At 36.4% G+C, this 21,916-nt stretch overlaps 1 protein-coding gene across 2 annotated transcripts in view; it reads left to right on the plus strand.

Annotated features, from left to right (window-relative positions):
- Nucleotides 1-21,916, plus strand: part of GLRB (glycine receptor beta) — a 79,780-nt gene that overhangs the window by 32,560 nt on the left and 25,304 nt on the right. For both annotated transcript variants that reach the window (XM_082461800.1, XM_082461799.1), the window contains exons 3-4: nt 6,459-6,565; nt 8,327-8,394. In XM_082461800.1, the coding sequence (XP_082317926.1) occupies nt 6,459-6,565; nt 8,327-8,394 (175 nt within the window). The remainder of the gene's footprint in view (nt 1-6,458; nt 6,566-8,326; nt 8,395-21,916) is intronic.

Below are 21,916 nucleotides of genomic sequence, written 5' to 3' on the forward strand. Positions count from 1 at the left end.
TTTCCCCCCTCTTCTTTTTTGTTCCTCAAATAAACTTTTTAAAACAATTAGAACAGGGACTTCCCTGGTGGCACAGTGGTTAAGAATCCACCTGCCAATGCAGGGGACACGGGTTTGATTCCTGGTCCAGAAAAATCCCACATGCCGTGGAGCAACTAATCCGTGCACCACAACTACTGAGCCTGCGCTCTAGAGCCTGTGAGCCACAACTACTAAAGCCCAAGCACCTAGAGCCTGTGCTCCGCAACAAGAGAAGCCACCACAATGAGAAGCCCGTGCACCACAGAGAAGAGTAGCCCCTGCTCACCGCAAGTAGAGAAAGCCCACACGCAGCAACGAAGACCCAACGCAGCCAAAAATAAATAAATTAAAAAAAAAATTAGAACAGTTTTAGATTTATAGAAAAATTGTCAAAATAATATGGAGTTCCCAATATCCTGCATCTAGTTTCCCTTATTATTAACATCTTACATTAGTTTAGCACATTTTTTACAACTCAAGACTCAGCCATAAAAAGAAACAAAGTTGAGTTATTTGTAGTGAGGTGGAAGGGCCTAGAGTCTGTCATACGGAGGGAAGTAAGTCAGAAAGAGAAAAACAAATACCGTATGCTAATACATATATATGGAATCTAAAACAAAAAGGTTCTGAAGAACCTAGGGGCAGGACAGGAATAAAGACACAGACGTAGAGAATGGACTTGAGGACCCGGGGAGGGGGAAGGGCAAGCTGGGACGAAGTGAGAGAGTGGCATGGACATATATACACTCCCAAATGTAAAATAGATAGCTAGTGGGAAGCAGCCGCATAGCACAGGGAGATCAGCTCGGTGCTTTGTGACCACCTAGAGGGGTGGGATAGGGAGGGTGGGAGGGAGATGCAAGAGGGAGGGGATATGGGGATATATGTATGTATAGCTGATTCACTTTGTTATACAGCAGAAACTAACACACCATTGTAAAGCAATTATGCTCCAATAAAGATGTTTAGAAAAAGAACCAACAGTGGTATACTGTTACTAACCATAGTCTATATTTAGCTTGCTTAGTGGTCACCTAATGTCCTTTTTCTGTTCTAGGTCCCCAGTCAGGATACAAATTGCATCTAGTTCTCACACGTCCTTAGGCTCCTTTTGGCTGTGACAGTTTCTCAGACTTTGTTCTTTGTGGCCATGGAAGCTTTGAGGAATCGTGGTCAGGTGGTCTGTAGAATGTCCCTCCACTGGGATTTGTCTGATGTTTTTGTCAGGACTAGATTGAAGTTATGTGTTCTGGGGAGGAAGAACACTGGTTTAGAAATGACAGTCCCATCACATTATGTTAAACGTACACAGAATCAACATGACTTATCACCTGGTTGAGAGGTTAAGGTTGATCACCTGGGTGAGGTCGCATTTGTCAGGTTCCTCCCCCGGAGAACTCACTGTTTGTCCCCCTTACCATCCCGTGCTCTTTGGAAAGGTGTCGCCGTGCATTGCTCACACCAAGCTGGGGGTGTGATGCCCCAGCAATCTAAGGGCAGAGGATCTATGCCAGTTATTTGGAATTCTGCACCGGAGATTTGCCTGTGCTCTACCATTTCGTTTTTTACTCAATCAGCCATTTTATTCACATCTTTATGGACTCATGCATTTTTATTTTATACTTCGAATTATAAGCCAGTACAATTTTATTTCATTGCTCAAGTCATCCTAGATTTGGCCATAGGGAGCTCTTTCAGTTGGCTCCTGTGTCTTTTTGACAAAGTCCCATCAGCTTTAAAAAAAAAAAAAATCTTCCCTTAGCTCACTTTAGGTGATGATAACAGCATGGGTTTCCACGAAGGAGGGTTTCTTAACCTGTGGGGCACATCCGGGAACCCTCAGCGTTGCAAACTTTGTGGGCATTTTCTAAGGGAAGAACATAGCTTTCATCATATTCTCAGCGGTGTCTGTGGTGCTAAAAAAGAGGTAAAGAATCACTGCCCTAGAGTAAAGAGGAGAAATAAGACAACGTACACATTTTGCACGCCTCGCTCTTTCCTTCCTCCCCGGTGCTTGCGTGAGTTCACATCCAGCAGAAAGCTCTGCAGCTCCCTCCTTGGGATGACCTGGCCAGTGCCCTGCCACACGCAGGTCGGAGAAGACCTGTGACCATGGTTGCTGTATTTATAACTGGAAGAACAAAACGGTCCTTTGACTCAGATTCCTGGTTTAAGGGAGGCTGTGAAGCCAATATGCTCGCGCACACCAGCTTTGAAATGCAGCAGTGCAGTGTGGTCGCTAAAGGGTCATGGAAAATAAGTACCTTCTGCAGTTAATGGAAAACTGAGCTTCCCTCTTTGGAAAGACATTTCTGGATTTTTCCTTTAGTGCTGGAAAACATTACATCATCCAGCTCTACAGCCTGGTCCATTCCTTAGCGTATTAGTCATGACATCAGTTCAAGTTTAGGTGAGTGAACAAAAGAGGACAGGCTGTAAAAAGGCTTTTGATATAAAAGACATTATTTTCTCTAGTCATTTGATGACTGCCTGAGTAGACTCAGTTAGTGTCTTAAATTAATATCATATTTCCATGAAATCAATCCTGTTGTGTAATAATGTCATAATCGCTGATAGATTTCTTGAAAGAAAACACAATGGCCTCTTCAGATGGATAAAACATTGGACTGAGATTCAGAATGTGAAATCTCTAATAACGAAATAGACGGTGAGCGTGGAACCTAATTAAAATCATTTAACTCTTCTTATTCCTGGTTATTTTGTATAAATACTAGCCGCTTTCCAAATTACACGGTTAAGTATAGTAAAGTGCAAACCCAGGAAAATGTGCTGTATGCAGATTGTTTCAGCTCTCTTGAAGAAAGTGATGTAGCTATCTAGGCTTTTAAAATATATTTTAATGTGTGGAGGTGACTTTAATGTTATTTTAGGATTGACCAAGCTGAAAAAGAATGATTTCTACTTTTTTATTTAGGTAGGAAAAAAATCGCTGAATTCATCCATGTGAATATAAACTACATGAGATTTCACTTAAATTTTAAAATGTCTTTGAATTTCTAATATAAAGAAAGGTGAAGTGTTGATTCAAGACTCATATCAGGTTACCTGCAGCAGAGACATGAAAATATGTATTGACACAAATGAGAATAAAGAAAAAGGGCTATAACATATTTGATATACTTCTTTCTTTTAATTTCAAGAGATTTTTGTCAACCAACACTGTGCTTTTGCTGTTACTGGCAAATAAGATTTTTAAAAATTTAACTCTAGAGAGAAATCTAGGCATTTGGAGATGGCTAGAGGGAAGAGTGACCCTGGCAAGTTGTAGAAAGGGCAACGTCAGATTTTCCAGGACTAGTGATTTTAAAAATTGGTAAGACTAATGTAATATCTATCTACCTATCTATCTTATCACCTAAAGCAATACATGGATGGGTGGTAATAAGAAGATAGATAATATTTCACTTCCATTACGGCAGGTTTGTGAAATGACGACTAGGAATGGGGGTTACCAGGTTTCACTCTTGACTCTACCACTTCAGACAATCTCTGAACCTTGCTGTGACCTGGTTTCCGTATACCATGTACCCTATGGCTCCAGTAGCAGTCAGCTACTGCTGACTCTCTACCCATCTGGTTTTTCTCTTTCTCTGCTGAAAAGCCATTCTCTGTGTGGTTCATGTCTCTCCTCTGTAACCAAGGGAGTCTTTGTGATGATCAAGTGCAATCATGTAATGGACATGGTGGTTGATTATCCAGTACCTGTTCTCTATCAGATTATTGATCTGAGCCAATCATGATGGCTTCTTCCTCTTTGCTAATGGTTGGTTCAGGAATGGCTAATGCTGGAAAGCTTCTGAGGGAAATGAATCCTTTTTCCTAAGAGGACATCTCAGGAGCAAATGCTCTTCATCTGGAAATGTTGAGTGAAGCTGCTACCACGATAGCACCCGCGGGCATCCTGAGGCTGAAACCAACCTAGAAGAGCAGGCACGTGGGGGACTGCCTGGGGCCACGTGTATTCAATGCCGTACAAGTGTAGGGAATTACAAAACCATAGAAGCCACGGTTCCCTCAGGAATCACTGGGTGCATTCCATCTGGTTGGTAATATACACGTAGATATGAAAAAAAAGCTACAAAGTAATTGCCAAACAGTAAATGTATCAGTTTGTGTTTTTTACAGGAAGCCAGGATGATTGGGGCAGGATTTCAGAAGGGCAGCATTAAAGGATAGGTTGTGTTTGGATACATACAATGTGGAGGAGTTATGATATTCCATGAATGGGGGCGGACTGATTCTGTAGGAAGGATAAAATCTGGTAGTGAGTTAGACGGGCTATCCAATGAGTTTGGACGACACAGCTTACAGATGAAGGGGAGGAAAGGTTTGTTGGGGGTTTTTTTTCCTCTCTCTATCCTCAATAGCTGGGTCTATGAAATAGTCTGACAGCAGTCATGCTAACAGGATAAAAGGTATACACATTTATTAATTTTGGGGACTTAAGACAAGTGACTTCCTTCTGGAGGATCTGTCTTTAGGCAGATAAGAAGAATTTAGAGAAATCTTCTCCCTGCATTCGCTGTTTTTCAAGTGCCTTTAGCTCAAAATAACTTTTATGCTGAAGAGATATTATGGGGTGGCAAATTCTGCCTCTCTTCACAGCTGGAGAAAAATCAGGCTGGAAATGTCTCCACCACAAAAATTATCGTGGGACTTCCCTGGCGGCCACTGGTTAGGACTCCGCACTTCCACAGCAGAGGGCACAGGTTCCATCCCTGGTAGGAGAACTAAGATCCTGCATGCCCTGTGGTGTGACCAAAAAAGAAAAGAAATTGTTAATTGTCTTTATGTTGCCTGGTTCATTCTATTGCTTAGAAGAAATGTACTTGTGAAGGATTTTATATCGAGACATAACAATAGCAGGCCTTAACTGATCCAATTCAAGTGTAGTTTGTAATCTATCAATTCCGTTTTCCTCCCTTGAATGAGAAAACTTGTAGATGGGTTTGGACACTAATTTGCATCTTAATATCTAATTTTTCCACATAACCTCATTCTCTTGAGAATGAAGTAGAAAAATGAAACGGAAAATGATTGAATGGGAAAATCTCATTACTGGTCCCCAAATCCTGGAGAATGAAATGGAAAAATCTCATTACTGGTCCCCAAATCCTACAGCTAGGATATGGGAGCTGATAAGGTCGTGAGAAAAAAATCTACTTAATCTCCTGCACCTTTGGGAGGTTTAACTAATTGGTTTTCATTTTTTTCCTCCAATGTTTTGGATTCTTTCTGAGAGCTACTTGAAAAGGTTGTCTGTATCAACTCATAGTAGTTTTAGATTTTTTCATACGCTTCTTAATATCTGTCATATTTCACCTGTAGTAGTTGTATCTTATCAGCACATTGTATGATAATTAACACAAAAGAATTGCCTGATAGGTCAGAGCTGGGATTTTAAAACAAAGCCAAGCACATGACATTTTTTGCTTCCTATAATGTCATTTATGAAATTGACACTTTTACCATTTCGGTAAAGAATAGACAATGCTGGATGCTCCAAGTGTAGTTTTAATCTTCCCTGTGATTTTCATGGATATTATTTTTGGACTGGGAAAATGATTATATGATAAGACTTTACAGGTGGTAAACGAATCCAAACAAACAGTAAAGAACAACAGTTTCCATTGGCTTCCAAGGAAGTGTTTATATGGTCCCAAGCAACTACCAATTTAGTCAAGATTCACTGTTCAAAGGTGATTAAAATAGAAAAATATGGCAGTTTTTCTCTTTTTGATAGTTGACAGCAAATATGTGCATATAAAAGAAAAAGGCAGCTGTATCTCAGAGCTCTATACTTTCCCTATTTAATTGGTCTGCTATTTGAGGAATTGCTTTTACCCATCCCTGATGTATTTAACTCCACGGAGAGCATTCCTTGTGTGTTTCTTGAACAATATCATTTTATATGTCAGCATGATTGTTTTATGAATTCTTGGACTCTCTCTGGCCATATCATCCTGTAGTACTCACATACTCCTTTGCTTAGGTGGAAGGTTAATATATATATTATTCAAAAACTATTTTTTTCTTTTTTTTTTCTTTTTTTTGGCTCTTGTTTCTTTGTCTGCCATTCTTTTGTGCTTGTCTAGATTTTGATTGCATGTTGCTTCAGGACAAGTGAGAGGTCTGCTTAATTTTATTTAAAGAAAGTAACATGAAGTATTTAGGGCAGTGTTTCATGCATTTGGTAAAATTAAATGCTAAAGTACTTTTTGTGTTTGTTTGTATTTTTTATGACAAATACCTTTTGGGATTCTGATAAGGTCTACTACTTTTCACCTCTATTTGGAAAAGTCATGCTACAAATTTGTCTCAAAAAGCTAAGTCTTTTCTCCAGTGAACATCACGCACTCCTGTTGCTTGCTATTGTAAATACTTAGCAGGGCTTTGTTTTGCTTTTTCTCATGTAGGCAGCAGTCAGCCGAGGACCTTGCCCGAGTACCGGCCAACTCCACCAGCAATATCCTGAACAGGCTATTGGTCAGTTACGATCCCAGGATAAGACCAAATTTCAAAGGTTGGTCTCCCTCCACCCCAATATCTCCATTCTTTGCAGTTTAAAAACTTATTTTATCTGTATAAAATCATTTATTTGTTTTATTCAAAACAGTGTATTTTAAATTGACATCTGTCATGTAATGTGCTTAAGTCAGAGCAATTTAATGCCAAAAATGTTTAAAGATAAGCAAAGCATTAGTTCTAATAGGCTTATGTAGTTCCCAGTTAAAAAAAAAAAAAAGATATGTTGTGAATTAATAGGCTAACCTATCTGATGGGTTTTCTAAGTACTTTGTATTCTTAACCTTAATAATTTAAAATTTAGGTTCTGACTTTCATTCAGACACCAAAGTTCCACTTTGTAGGAGAATGGCCATATACTCATTTGAGGATAGAGAACACTCTGATAGACATTTAAATTCTTTTTTTAAAATCTTTATTAGGTTTTCACATTGATTAAAAAAATTCCCTCTACTTTTTAGCTGAAAAAAGTGGCCATATGGTTTTTAAAAGCGTGTTAACTTTGTGAATAAAATGACTGTGTTTTCTTCAACAAAACATTATCTCCTATCATTCCTTTCAAGAACCAAAACTGTACTTGAGCTAAAAGTTGTGGGAAGATGGTACAGCTTGCCTCCCTCCCTCCCTCCCTCCCTTCCTTCCTTCCTTTCTTTCTTTCCTTCTTTCTTCCTCTCTCTCTTTCTTTCTTGCTTCCTCTTGATGAGTTAGGAAAAGTTATATGAACATATCTCTGGAAAACTGTCGTCGTTGTTGCTGGTTAAGGACAGGTATTAATGTAGATCGGATTAACATTATAAGGCTTGATTATTTTTTCCTTTGTGGAAACAAAAAAAGAAAGAAAGAAAAAAAGAAAGAGAAAGAGAGAGAGAAAGAAAGAAAGAAAGAAAAGAAAGAAAGAAAGAAAAGCTTGCAGCTGCTTCTAGTCAAGTGAAGTTATAGGACTCTGTTGTAAAAACAGGGTTTTTGTTCGTTACCAGAACCTGCGGTTACTTTCAGCAGTGCTGCGCTCTAGGTTGTCACATGTCTACCCTGCATTGATTCAACACCTGTTTTTCATCAGTCAGAGGTTATGTGGCTAAAAGGCTAAATTCACATTTTCCCTTTGTTAGCCCAAGCAACAGTTCACAATGAGTAAAAAAAAAAAAAAAAAAAAAAAAAAAAAAAAAAAAGAAACAGAAAGAAATTGGCAACATTATAATTTAGTTCTCACTCCATGAACTTTAAAATTATTTTCCAGCAGGTCAGGCAAAATCTTAATAATGATTTTGTTACATGTCTGATTAACTTTGAATTTTCATGAATTAAAAATCAAAATATAGCAATCGTAATTGAATTCTGCTTTACCATTTAAGGTAAAAATTTAAAATGATTATAAAATGCAAAAAAACCCCATATTTTAAAAATGATGTTTTTTAAAGAATAATTTACAGTCTCATAAAGTAAATGCATCAGCCCAATTAAAAAAAAAATTAAGGTAAATGTATTTTCCCAGAGTTTCTACAATTTAAGAGAGAAATATTTCTGAATAATTAACGCTATAAAGTACAATGTAACTCATTTTTTATTTGTGTGTTGATCCCTATTTAGAAAAATAAGTCAATAGCAACTGTGAACATGGTATCCTGAAACCACAGGTTTATAATTTTACATCCATGCGGATTGGAAAAAATAGAAAAATCAAATGCATAAACCATAAAAAATGAAGATTCTGACCAAGTTTTTTACAGCTACTAATTATATCCTTAATTTTTATTGGCAGGCATTCCTGTTGATGTAGTTGTAAACATTTTTATCAACAGTTTTGGATCCATTCAAGAGACAACAATGGTAAGATTACAGCCAATTTAATATTTTTAATTGAGAAGATTTTAACTGGAGGATAGTGGAAGAAATTATAACTGAAGAATAAGGAGTAACTCTCAGGGAAAAAAATGCAAGCTCTCTCCTAGTATAAAATATTCAAATTTCAGGGTTTTGTTGAATCAGTGATTTCAATGGCTTTGTAATTTTGCAATTCAAATTTAGTCTTTATATTGTACTGAAACTTACAGACTTGGGAGAATTAACGTACCCACTCTGAACGACTAATTGGAGACCACCTGGGAAAAGGATTTATGCAATTAATATTCTGGAGTGACATTTTTTTCCTAATATGCTTATGTGTAGAAGCATTCAAAAATATTTAAGTGTTCATGGTTTTTTTTTTTTTCCTTCCAATTTCCTGAGAAGAATCTTTGTTTTTTCTCTTGTGCTAATTTTGTGATGTGTGGAGCAGAGAATTGTAAAAAGCAAATTTGATTTTCCTAAACTAGAGCAGCGGAGCTCCCTGAAGGGATTATGCGACACAAAGAAAGGGCAAGGAGAGGGCCAGGAAGGGAAAGAAGGGATAGAAAAGAGAGAAAGGAACAGAGAAGGGAGGCTTGGTGTGGGGCTGCCATCCAGGGTGAGTTGGGCTTTAGGGACAAAGATGTCTGTGGAGGGTGATTAGCAGATGCCCTGAGCGACGTGTGATGCAATTACCCCTCAGCTTTTAGAAGACATTCGGTACAGTCCACTTGCTTATTAATGTTTTAACATATTAGATTTGTACCCTTTTTGAAAAACCATATGCTGAAATGATACTGTAGGTGGGAGAAAGAAAGCTTAATGGGTTTTTTTTTTGGTATCTTTTTTCTTGAGATACTTATATTTTTCTTAAGGAATAATATAAGGTTTGGGTTAAAAGCCTAATAGCAGTGGTTCGAACACAGTAGAGTTTTTCAGGGAAAATCTCAGGCCAGAGAAAGAATGATTTTAAATATGTTTTCCTTTATTCCTAGGAGCAGCATAGTGTGTTACAAAAGCAATTGTATATTGCATTTAAATTATGACACCTATTTTTATATTAATTAATATAAGAATATAATATATTAACTGTGAGGAAGATATTATTTATTTTTTATAGAACCATGTCTTTAGCCCTGAGTACTTGATTTTTTTAAGAGAGTGTGTAGATATTTTGGATAATTAAAGAGTTTGAAATCAAGTCCAAAATTTACTTGCAGTGACTTTAGTTCATCTAAATGGCTGTATGTCTAATACAGTATAGATCACTAGAAGACAGCTCTGAAATAAAGGACTGACAACCGTATATCACTCAGGAGACAAGGGTAGCCCTCATCATTTGAAAATATGACTAGTTTATCTAAGCACTTCACTTAACAAGAGTGAGAAATTTCATTTTCTCAAGGTGAAACTTTCAGGGGATCTATTTGGTCTCTTTACCCTTCCCTGTACCCTGTTTTATCTTTCATGGCACCATTACGCTAATCCCGAAACACCACCGACGAGGTGTTTCAGCCTGTGGGAAACATTCCCAGCTCTATCTTGCATTTTAGGACAACTAATGCAGGGATTTTTTTCTCATTTGCATGAAGGCTACATATGTGTCCCAACTCAGGAAGTACCATTAATGTATCTGTCTTTTAATAAATATTGAATGCCTCCCAAATATCAGATGCTACACTTCTCTAGGTCCCATCAGCAGTTACTTAATTGTATCAAGCTGAAAACACCTGGGGTAAAGGGACATAGAAAAGGAGTAAGAACTTTCTTACAGGTTATTTGAAGATAATAACAAAATACTGCGTAATTTCTCACATAATCTTCTCTTGTCCTCCTGCCCGCTCTGCACGGTAGTGAGCCCAAAGCACCCGTTGCTGAGACCAGATCTCATCAGTTTTCAGCATCAGTCTTTCAGCAGGTCTCTTACTCTGAGCTACTCCCACTCACTCTGTGCCCCCTTTTCCATCCAGGTCTTTCAGCTCTATCACCTGTTTGTTTGTTAAACCAGATTGCTTCTTGACCGTAATGCAGCTATTTTTGTGTCTTTTCCTTTTGTTCTCTGATGGACTATTAACTCCTTAAAGTCAGGAAAAATGTATTCAACTTCTTCATTTCCTGTGAAGTGAGGAGACAATAGGCCCTCAGTTAGTGAACACATAAATAATGTCATATTATTAACTAATACTGGTTAAATAAATGAACAAATAAATTCTGCTATTTGTCTAGCAAAAAGTGAGTCCATGTAGCCATAAAAAAATTGGCAAACAAATTTAAACAATAGACTCATGTTGAACATTTATTTGGTTAAAAAACAGAGCAAATAATGTTATAATAGTAAAGGGTTATTTTTGTCAGTTTTAGAGACCTTTATGCAGAGGAGCCAAATTATTTATATTTACTGTTTCTTTTGATGAAATAACCTGCCTTTCCCTTTGTGTTGTGAAGATACAGCCTAAAGGTTCAGAATTGCAACCATACTCATCAAATAGACTTAAATGTTCCATTTTATCATAAGAATTATTTTTTGCTTTTGCAGTGTTTATTTCATACATACCTATAAGACAGAGTTTTATAGATGTGTGTTTTAAGGCTGTCATATTTTATAGATTTGCTCAGTCTTTCCAAAAACAGATGCCCTAATACCTTGTTGCTTAATAGTTAGGAAAGGTACAAGCTATTCTCGATGTAGAGATAACATTACGATGTCTTCTAAGGGAAAAAAATGTATCTAAGACAAGCTTGCTCTTCATTACTTGTTACAAGACACCAGTCAGAAATAATAGTGATGACTCAGCAGGGTAACTAAGAGGGTCCAGGTATGGAGAGCAGTTATTTCTTTCTTTTTCCTTCCAGGGCTTATTTATTTTTTTTCAGCTTCATTGAGGTATAACTGACAGATGAAATTGTAAGAAATTTAAAGTGTATGTGATGATTTGATATGCCTCTACATTGTGAAAGGATTTCCCCCATCAAGTTAATTAGCATATCCACATTATCTCTTTTTTTTTTTTTGATGAGAACATTTAAGTTCTATTCCCTTCGCAAATTTCAGTTACACAATTGTGTTATCAACTACAGTCACCATGTTACACATTAGATCCTCAGACCTTATTCATCTTACAACCTAAAGTTTATACGTTTTACCAACCTCTCCCTATTGCCCATACCCCCAAATTCCTGGCAACCACTTTCCTACTCTCTGTTTCTATGAATTCAACTTTTTTTTAAGATTCAACATATAAATGATACCATGGAGTAATTGCCCTTCTCTGGCTGGCTGATTTTACTCAGCATAACGCTCTCCAGCTTCATCCGTATTGTTGTAAATGACAGTATTTCCTTCTTTTTTAAGGCTCAATAATATTCCACTATATATGTATATATATACCACATTTTCCTCATTCATTCATCCGTTGATGGGCACTTAGGTTGTTTCCATGCCTTGGCTATTGTAAATAATGCTGCAGTGAACATGGAAATACAAGCATCGCTTCTAGATGTCTTGTTTCCTTTGGGTATAGACCCAGAGGTGGGATTGCTGGATCATATGGTAGTTCTATTTTTAATTTCCTAAGGACTCTCCATACTGGTTTCCATAGTAGCTGTACCAGTTTGCATTCCCACTAATAGTGTACAATTGTTCCCCTTTCTCTACATTCTAACCAGAATTTATCTCTTGTCTTTTAAAAAAAATTTTATTGAATTATAGTTGATTAACAGTGTTGTGTTAGATCTCTTGGCTTTTTGATAATAGCCAGATAGCATATTTCTTAAAAACAAAAGAAAACAAATAAAAAGATGCCTCCAAAAAAAGAAGTTGGAAAAGCAGAGAGCCTTAGATTTGTCTAAATATAAGATATATGTTCATAGAAACAGTATGATGAATAGTGGATAAGTTGTGATATCAGACAGGCTTGTGCTGGAATCTGTTGTGTACTTAATGTGTTGCACCCTAAAAAGAGTGAAAAAACTATAGAAATAAAGCAACAGTATTTTGCCTGGCATAGTAACTCTTAGGAATGGTTCACTGGTTGTCATGCATTTGCAAATTAACGTACTATCAGGATAGAATCTCATCCTAAAGAAAATGAACCATTTATGTTTGTTAGTAGCATCACTGTACAGTTGTGGTTTTGTTTATGAAGAGCCCCATGGAAATTTCCCCTATAAAGATTTGCTGAAATAAAGGAAGTCCTAAAATTTGGAAGCTTCAGTGTTGCCCGGAGCTTTCCTCTGCAGCTCAGATCTTTCTACTTTAACTGGCAGTTGCTTACTCCAGAAAACATAATGTAGAACACAGAGCTTTGGGTGGGCATAGCGTGAGGACCTGCAGACAGAGGTGGGGCAACTTCTGAAGGAGGAGGGCAGCCCTTTCCTCCAGTGTATAAAGTTCATTACCAAACAAAGAAGCCATGGAGGTGATGCACATTAACACTGCTGTAAGGACATTTTAGCCAATTCTGTTTGGAAAACATTCCTTGCTGCTTATTTGTCTTCTAATTCAGAGGCTATTTTTTTTTTTAACACCTTTATTGGTGTATAATTGTTTTACAATGGTGTATTAGTTTCTGCTGTATAACAAAGTGAATCAGTTATACATATACATATGTTCCCATATCTCTTCCCTCTTGCATCTCCCTCCCTCCCACCCTCCCTGTCCCACCCCTCTAGGTGGTCACAAAGCACCGAGCTGATCTCCCTGTGCTATGCGGCTGCTTCCCACCAGCTATCTATTTTACATTCGGTAGTGTATAAGGGTAAGCTGGGATGAAGTGAGAGATTGGCATGGACATAATTCAGAGGCTAACTCGCTAAACTAAAAGCAATCTCACATTTGTTCACAAACTGTAGCTGTGTAGCGGAAGAAACAGCGTCACAGCCATATTAATACTCCTTAAGCCCTTCCAACCTGCATGGTTATGTGCTCCTTCAGCTTGTTTCATAATCTCATGTTTTAGCTTTATGGTTCCTATTTCTCATGTCTGTGGGTTCGTTTGCATTCTGCTACCTTCCATTTCTGTAAGACATCGTTATTAATGCTGTAAGTGATATTTACTGACTTAATAGCAGCATTACCCAAATCATCAGATAAATGTAATCACCCTCATTGAAGTTGGTACAGCAGTCACTTACTGTATCGTTTATATGCTACTGCTGGTGGCCACTGAAATAAGACCTTCACAACAGAAGAACGGTTTGTTAGAGGCGAGGTAGCATCTGCTCTATGGTCATACTGAAAATATTTGTTGATTTTTCCGTTCAGTTCCTACCTTTGGCTTACATCAGTTGGTTTTTAGAATTGAAAATGTGAACTGTTGCACTTGTGGGGAAAATTAGGTATTAGGTTTATTGTAACGATCTGTACACAGACATTTTACCTCATCAGAAGTACGTAAGAACTCTTTCATGGAAATAAAAGCCTGATTATACAATCCATTTTCTTCGGTGTAGACACGCTTTGTAATTATATTGAATTATTGTCGCGCTACGATCCATGATCCTGCCACACTTTCTGTGCCTTTGTGCTGCATGGCTTGTTCAAGAGGAAAATCATATTTGGGATCAGCTAAAAGAGCTTAATTCTAGTTCTTGGCAATTACTTATCTTTGTTGTTTTAAAACAATTTTATTTTATATATTTTCTTCTATATGTAACTTTAAATGTCTTTCCTTACAACTTGTCTTAGTTTACTAAGTTACTCTCTATCCTATTTCTCCTAGCTATATTATTCAGAAGCACTGGTGATCAGACATCATAAGTAAGAGGATTGTACAGCTGACCCTTGAACAACACGTTTTTGAACTGCACGGGTCCACTTTATACAGATTTTTGTCACTATAGTACTATATACGTACTACAGTATTACACGATCTACAGCAGTTGGTTGAATCCATAGATACAGAAGGGCACACAATAAAGTTACACGCGGACTTTTGACTGAATGGCGGGTTGGCACTACTAACCCTGCGTTGTACAAGGGTCAACTGTCTTAGACAAGAAGGAAGGATGAGAAATGTCCCAGTTTTATTTTCTCCTTCCAAAATTTGTCATTATCAGCTGGTACAGAAAAATTAAATTAATGGTGTAAACAGTGCTAGCCAAATATCCTAACCTGTCAAAATGTCATAGAAATTATTTCTTCACTTCTGTATTTAACAGAAATATATTGGGCACTTGCTAAATATCCAGTCCAGCAGACTGCAACTCATGTAGTTTATACTTTAGGGTGGTCGCATTGTATCACCTAGCAGGCACCCCTAATAAAAGTGGAATGTTGACATAGGTCTAGAAAAATTTAAATATTCATAAGGTGTTATTAAACAGTATTTAACTAAAAACTCTTAAAAATGACATATGGAGAAAAATAGATAAAGCATAACCTAAGAATTTTTACTGACATTTTGTTAGCTTGCAGTTCTTACATGAAATTTCTAACCTCACTAATGACTAAATTTAAATCCTTTTCACACCAGGCTTTATAACAGCTCTGTTGACAGAACTTTAATTATAATGCTGCCAGATGCCATGAGAGTTGATCTTCTTTATTTCCTTGAACGCCATTTTTTTTTATCGTAGTGTAGAGAAATCAAATGAGGAAACATCACGTATGTGAGAGTTAGGTAAAAATTACAAGTAACCAGAAGAGGTATCCTGACAACAACACAAAATATAGATGAACAGTTCTTAATATTAAAATATCATTAATGAAACTAACCATTTTTAATGTCTTTTTGTGAAATGTTTTATTGCCTTGAAGAAGTAGTGTAATTTGGGTGTTAATTGGTACTGAAAATGTTGGAGAACATCCATTTTCCAGATCATGACTATTAGTGTGCTATTTGGAATGAATAATGATAGTATTTGTCACCAAGTTCTTTCAAAACAATTAAGTAATTTCCCAGTGATAAAAGAGGTCTGTTTCTGATGGGAATTTGTTCATTGCAAAATAAATGATAGAGCTATAAGTATAGTGATTGAATAAATGAAAATGAAATTAAATAGGTTTCTAAGTTAGTTATCTAAATACAGAGCCTTTGAAATGCCAATAAGTAGCAATTATTTAGAAATGACCATAAAACATGAACCAAAGCATACTAATTAATAATCTTTTATCTTTTAATGAATGTTAAGCCAAAGCTATTAATTTAAATTGTGAAATTTTTAAACACTTAAAGGATGCATCAGTGTGCTGCAACTTGTATTGAATATAATACTATGTAGCTACATAACTAATAGAAAAGCATCTTGGAAGCACTTTCCTAATGAGATAATAAGATGTAATGACCAAGAATGATACAATGAAGTAACTGATTTCCAGTTTTTCAGCGATGCTCATTGTAATACAACTGGAGTTCTACTCAGAAATAAAATTTGAAAAAGGATTTCAGTAGAGACTCAAAGCTTATGGTATATTGAGCTTACATCAATGCAGCTGAAAGCAAGAAGAGTTCATTTCAGGAGATGCTCAAAGCAGTTTCAAGATTTGTGACCTAGAAGTGGATTACCATTTAGAATAATTGTAGATTGATCACAGTACAGAGCAAACCCAATGAATTACGGTATAGGCTTGATTTTTTTTTTTTTTTTTGAGGCAAAAAGCCTATTCGCCACTATTACCAACATTATAAAAGAATAACAACATTAAGGATATATACTATCAATAATAAGACAAAATATCGATACTTGCTTAGTGCTTAATGTAGCCAGATGAACTTTGTGTGCTTTACATATGTTTTCTCATTTATTCCTGATAAAAACCCTGTGTTGTGGTGTATCACTATTATCTTCATCTTATAGATAGGAAACATTGTTCACGTCCTAATTCTCTGTCATCTTGCTTTTATATGCCACAGTGGTTTACTGAAATCATCAGTGTCTCCCTCATTTGCTGAAAGTATTCAGTTTGATTGTACTTGACCTTTGATGGCATTTATTGCTGTCGACCATCTTAAAGCTTTTGACTCTGGTTTGGTGAAATCACATTCTCAGGGCTTTCTTCTTTTTCTCAGACTTCTGAGAAAGCCAGCCCTTTAAATGCTTACCCTCCCCAGGGTTATTTTTTCCCCTGCATTCCTTCTCTAGGTAGTAATATTGGACAAACTCTTTCTTAGTCTTGATTTTTTGGGGTAGTGTTTTCAAGGTTCATTCATGATGTAATATGTATCAGAATGTCATTCCTTTTTATGGCTGAATAATACTCCATGGTGTATATGTATATACCACACTTGTCTATCTGTTCGTCAGTTGATGGGCACTTGGATTGTTTCCACCTTTTGATTATTGTGAATAATGTTACTATGAAAAAGGGTGTACAAATATCAGTTGTAGTCTCTTGCTTTTAATTCTTTTGGGCATGTACCTAGGAGTGGAATTGCTGGATCATATGGTAATTCTATATTTAACGTTTTGAGAACAAAGCACAATTTTTAAAAAGTTAGAAACATGAATATTGTAAGGACATGTCAGTGATTTATTTAGCTCATTAATGAGGGAACCAGCCAGATAGTAAAGCTGATTCAGTGGAGAATTCAAGAGACTGGAGAGAAAGAATGCTGCAATTAGGTTGCTAAATTAGATATACTTGTTAATGTTCCACAGGGCGATAAAGGCATACCTTTGGGAATGTCTTTCCTACCTGACAGAAATGATTTGTAATTTAGCAGTCTTCTTGAAATGACATAATTGTACAGCATCTGGGCCCTAATCCATAGAAAATGGCAGGCCAAACAAAGTTACATTTTCCTAGAGACTCATACAACCCTTAGGTGGGCTTGTTAGATAGCATTTAGTGTGATATTGAAAGGGCCATCTCTTTGCCTGTCTCCAAATTTTGGCTAATTTTTTAACTTTTTATTTATTCCCTTTCCTTTCGTTTACAGAATTTTTTGCATTTCCTTCTTTTAAGTAGACTTTATTTTTTAGAATAGTTTTAGGGTCGCCGCAAAAATGAGTAGAAAGCGTAGAGAGTTCCTGTAAGCCCCTTACCCCTGGACGTGCAGAGTCTCCTCCACTATGGATTTACTCCACCAAAGTGGTCCTTTGGTCGCAATCGATGACTCTACGTGGACACGTCATCACCTAAAATCCAGAGTTTAGATTAGGGTTTGACCTTGGCATTGTCCATTTGATGGGCTTTGACAAACATATGATGACATGTATCCACCATTATGGTATCAAACCGAAGAATTTCACTGCCCTGGAAAACCACTGTCTTCTGCCTGTTCATTCTTCTCTCCCCCTAATCACTGGCAACCACTGATCTTTTTACTGTCTCCTTAGTTTTGCCTTTTCCAGAATGCCAGTATAGTTGGAATCATACAGTATGCAGCCCTTTCAGATTGGTCTCTTTGACTTAGTCATATGCATTTAAGGTTCCTTTATGTCTTTTCATGGCTTGATGGCTCATTTCTTTTTAGTGTCGCATAATATTCCACTGTCTGTGATGGAGCACAGTTTATTAATCCATCACCCACTGGAGGACATCTTGGTTGCTTCCAAGTTCTGGCAGTTATAACTAAAGCTACAATAAATACCCATGTGCAGGTTTTTGTGTAGACATAGTTTTCAACTTTTTTGAGTACATACCAAGGAGTGCCATACGATAAGAGTATGTTTAGTTTTGTAAGAAACTGACACACTGTCTCCCAAAGCAGCTGTTATATTTTGATTCCCAGCAGCAATGAGAGTTCCTACTGCTCCACACCCCCATTTCCATTTGCTGTTGTCAGTTATTTTTAGTCCCTTTTAGCTTCTTTATGGCTGCAGGAAACGTGTGTCCAGGTGCAAGCCCTGCAGCAAAGGGTCCCAGGTCCCAGGTCCCAGCCTGTCTCAGACATATAGAATAAAAAGAGGGTTGACTGTAGATTAAAACATTCTTGTATCATTTGTAATTTTGTAATTTTTCCCACAGACAGTTTATTTTGTCAAGGTCTCTGACACTATCTAGGGCTTTCATCAGCTTTCAGCTGATTAAAATGCTTTGAACTTAATAAATGATAAATGACATGGATATATTCTGGGATGGTGTGGAAACATTGATTAGACTTCAAGAAGAATTTATAAAAATGGACTTCACATAGAAAAACACTATTGCAATTGCTATAAAATTTTTAAAAGAAAAATAATTTTGCTATACAGTTTTAGATGAGTTAACCATTCCATTTTAGAAATAGGTGGGAAGTAGAACAGCGCTCCCAAAAGAATGTGTGCGTGTGTGGAGATTTTGAGGGGAGCTCGACATAACGCAGGCTTAATTCCTGAAGTTCCAACCCAAACATTTGTAAGATGGCTTCTTTTTTAATTATGCAAAATATGCTGAAGTTAAAGGTTAGCGTTGCTTTAATTCCTGTCAGATATCTTGCTGATATTAAAAAAATACTGATATAATGTCTTTAGAAGTTAATTGCTAAGAAGCAAAATGTAGTTGCTTGGGTCTAGATAAAGAATACCAATGAGATCTTAATATTTCTATCTCTATACATATTTCTCACCCTCTTTAAAGTAATAAAACCTAATATTAGGCTAAAACAAAGCATCCAGATTTTAGAAGCCACACTGGTAAAGTTGCTTGGGAGTTGTGCCCAAATAATACTGAAAGAGTCTTGTCAGTATATGGCAGTGTCTCAACTGTTATTTATTTTTTTATCCAGCCCCCTATTTCTGGAGAGGATTTACAGTATATAATAATAACAAAAATACAATGAAGTAATTGAAATAGTACTAAATGTGCAGGAGGCGTACAATGATAGTCATACCAGGATGTGAGCTATACATTCATTCAATTAGCTATAGGGTTTAGCTTTCAGTTCCCTCGCTGCCAGACAAAAAGGAAAACACGACAATAGGCTTACCTTGTACTTCCCAGTAATAGGAAGCATTTACGAGCATCAAGAGACCATTTTCATAGTATAAACTTTCAAAAATAGACACATTTTTGTAAGGCACTTAGGCCAAATATGCCTAGCACGTAGTAAATACCTATACAAAGATATTATAGTTATATTTGGATAAACAAATGAAAAATTAAAGAAAAATTCATCTTCAATATTTTCATGTCATGGTTACTGACCAAAATAAGGGACCGTAGCTTTAATAATAAGCTTATAAAAGATAAATCGGCAACCTCATCTGACCCTTAGGACACAGTATTTTATCATAATACCGTGAATGCGTATTTCAAATGCCACAGCTTAAAGATGTAGTATTTGATGATTTACCTGCATGAGAAACAGTAGCTATAAGAGGGTAATAGAATAGCTTTTACTGTATATAATTTTAGAATACCACTCATTTTGGCTGATCATTACAGGGAAGCTTTTTAGCAAATAATTTGGAATTGGATACTGTTAAGTGCTCAAAGTAATGGCAAGGAGATATCAACCATGCGCTTTAGCGAAGCTAGCATAATAGGAATTTTATGCGAAAATGGTCAAATCTATGGTGTATTAAGTTGGGGGCCATGCATGTTTTTCTGGGGTGAGAAAAACTTTGGTCAGGAAGCAGCATTGTGGCCACTGGAAGGCTTACCAGTTGATAGGCTTATGTCCTGGACATGTTTTGAGCTAATTTCTTTAGCTGTCACAATCAGATATGCGGTAACCACTTAAGTCCCGTTATGGATTGTAGGATATGTGTGTATTTGACAAAAAGTTAATGGAGTGTAGTGCAGGTCTTCGTCTTCCAGGGTCCTAGGCCTCCTTCACGTCCTCCTTGATTCCATGTTCGTTTGATTAAGAAAATGTTATTTTTGTTTTCCCTGCCAGTGGTACAGATATGTTCAGTGTCAGCTTCCATAATTCTTAATTTATTTGACTTTTGCGCTTCAAGACCGTCTGCGTATGATTTTTAACAATCAATTTATATTATGTGTTGAAGTTTATTTATTTATTAAACATGTATCTAATTGAAGTATAGTTGATTTACAATGTTGTGTTATATGTGTTGCAGTTTTTATAAACATCAAGTTTAGCTGTTAGATGTAGGTAGGTTAAATCTTACTTCACTGTTTGTAGTTCAGTAAATATTTATTATCAATATGTGCCTTACCCTCCTCTGATTACTATTATAGAATCTGAAGATCATAGGAGAGAGAAAGTGAATTCCTCAAATTTTCCCAGAGTCTCTGCGCATTGCTTATGCTTTATTTTATATTTTATACATAAATAAAATGTGCGCATTTATGTTTCATATAAATATGTTAGGTCTTATTATTTAAAGAAAGATAATCTATCATCTCTTCCTATTTAAATATTTGGATTTTGATTCGAAGTTTATGATCTGATTCATTTTGATCATGTCAAAAGGCCATGGATAGGTAGTATTTTGTGAATTTTGAATGGTTGAAAATAAGGCTGCTGAAGCCCAATGTCATTTATGCCTTGAGCACTTTGGTGCATATTCTGAGTTCAGTGTATAAAATTAAAATAAAAAAACCTGAGCATAATGCCACAATGCTGCTTTTGACTGTATATACCCAATAACCCAATGTGTGCCAGAATCTCATTTCACTGGCAAATATAAAATGTATTAAGGTATTAAACATGTTTCTAGGTTCATATATTCTTAGAATGTACATGTCTTGATATAATCCAACTTTTACAAAGTTTTACAATTAAAACTTTGGAGATAGGCAAAAAACTGAAGTAAAATAATCAGCTGTTTAGTGGCTTTCAAAACCTTTTCCTACTGTAGTTGAATATAACATTTACAAATTTTTCGTGTACTCTCATCTGCTTGGCAAAATCCAAATGTTATTTGACTACCTCTGTATAATCATTTACATGTATGAGAAGGCAAGGATAATTTTTCCTTTTCTTCCTCAAGTATATATATAAAGTATGTGTTTTATACATATATGTAGTTCTATTTTTATTTTATTTTTATTGATGTACAGTTGATTTACAATGTTGTCTTAGTTTCTGCTGTACAACAAAGTGATATAGTTACACTTGTATACACACTCTTTTTCATATTCTTTCCCATGATGGTTTATCCCAGGATACTGAATGTAGTTCTCTGTGCTCTACAGTAGGACCTCGGTGTTTATCCATCCTATGGATAAACAGCTTTCATCTGCTCACCCCAAACTCCCAATCCTTTCCTCCCGCACCCCCTTGTAGCTTTATATACATATAAATTATTTTTGTAGTTTGCTACTTAGTAAAAGACAAGTGAAATATTTTCTCTTGGCTTCTTATCTATTTTTAATCAAAATGTATCCTACTTTTGGGAGAAGAATAATGGCAGTATTTAGCAGTTCCTGTGCTTTTTTGACAATACCAACTAACCCCCTGGTATAATTGGTGTTTGTATTACAGTAAAGCAAATATTGGTAAAGTTCTATGACGACGTTTGAACTCGCAAGCGCTAAGAGGATGTCTGTAGAGAGTCTTAGAAAGACACGAGGGGCTTTTTATACCAAGCTGTTGTGATCCTTGTTGGTGCTGGAAGAGCAAACGTATTTGTGCTGCTAATGATTGAACCCTTTTTATTCTGGTGCTGAACGCATTCTTAAAAATGGCAGTAA

The sequence above is a fragment of the Balaenoptera physalus genome (assembly GCF_965194825.1).
Source record: "Balaenoptera physalus genome assembly, chromosome: 5".
In the NCBI taxonomy this organism is placed as follows: Eukaryota; Metazoa; Chordata; class Mammalia; order Artiodactyla; family Balaenopteridae; genus Balaenoptera; species Balaenoptera physalus.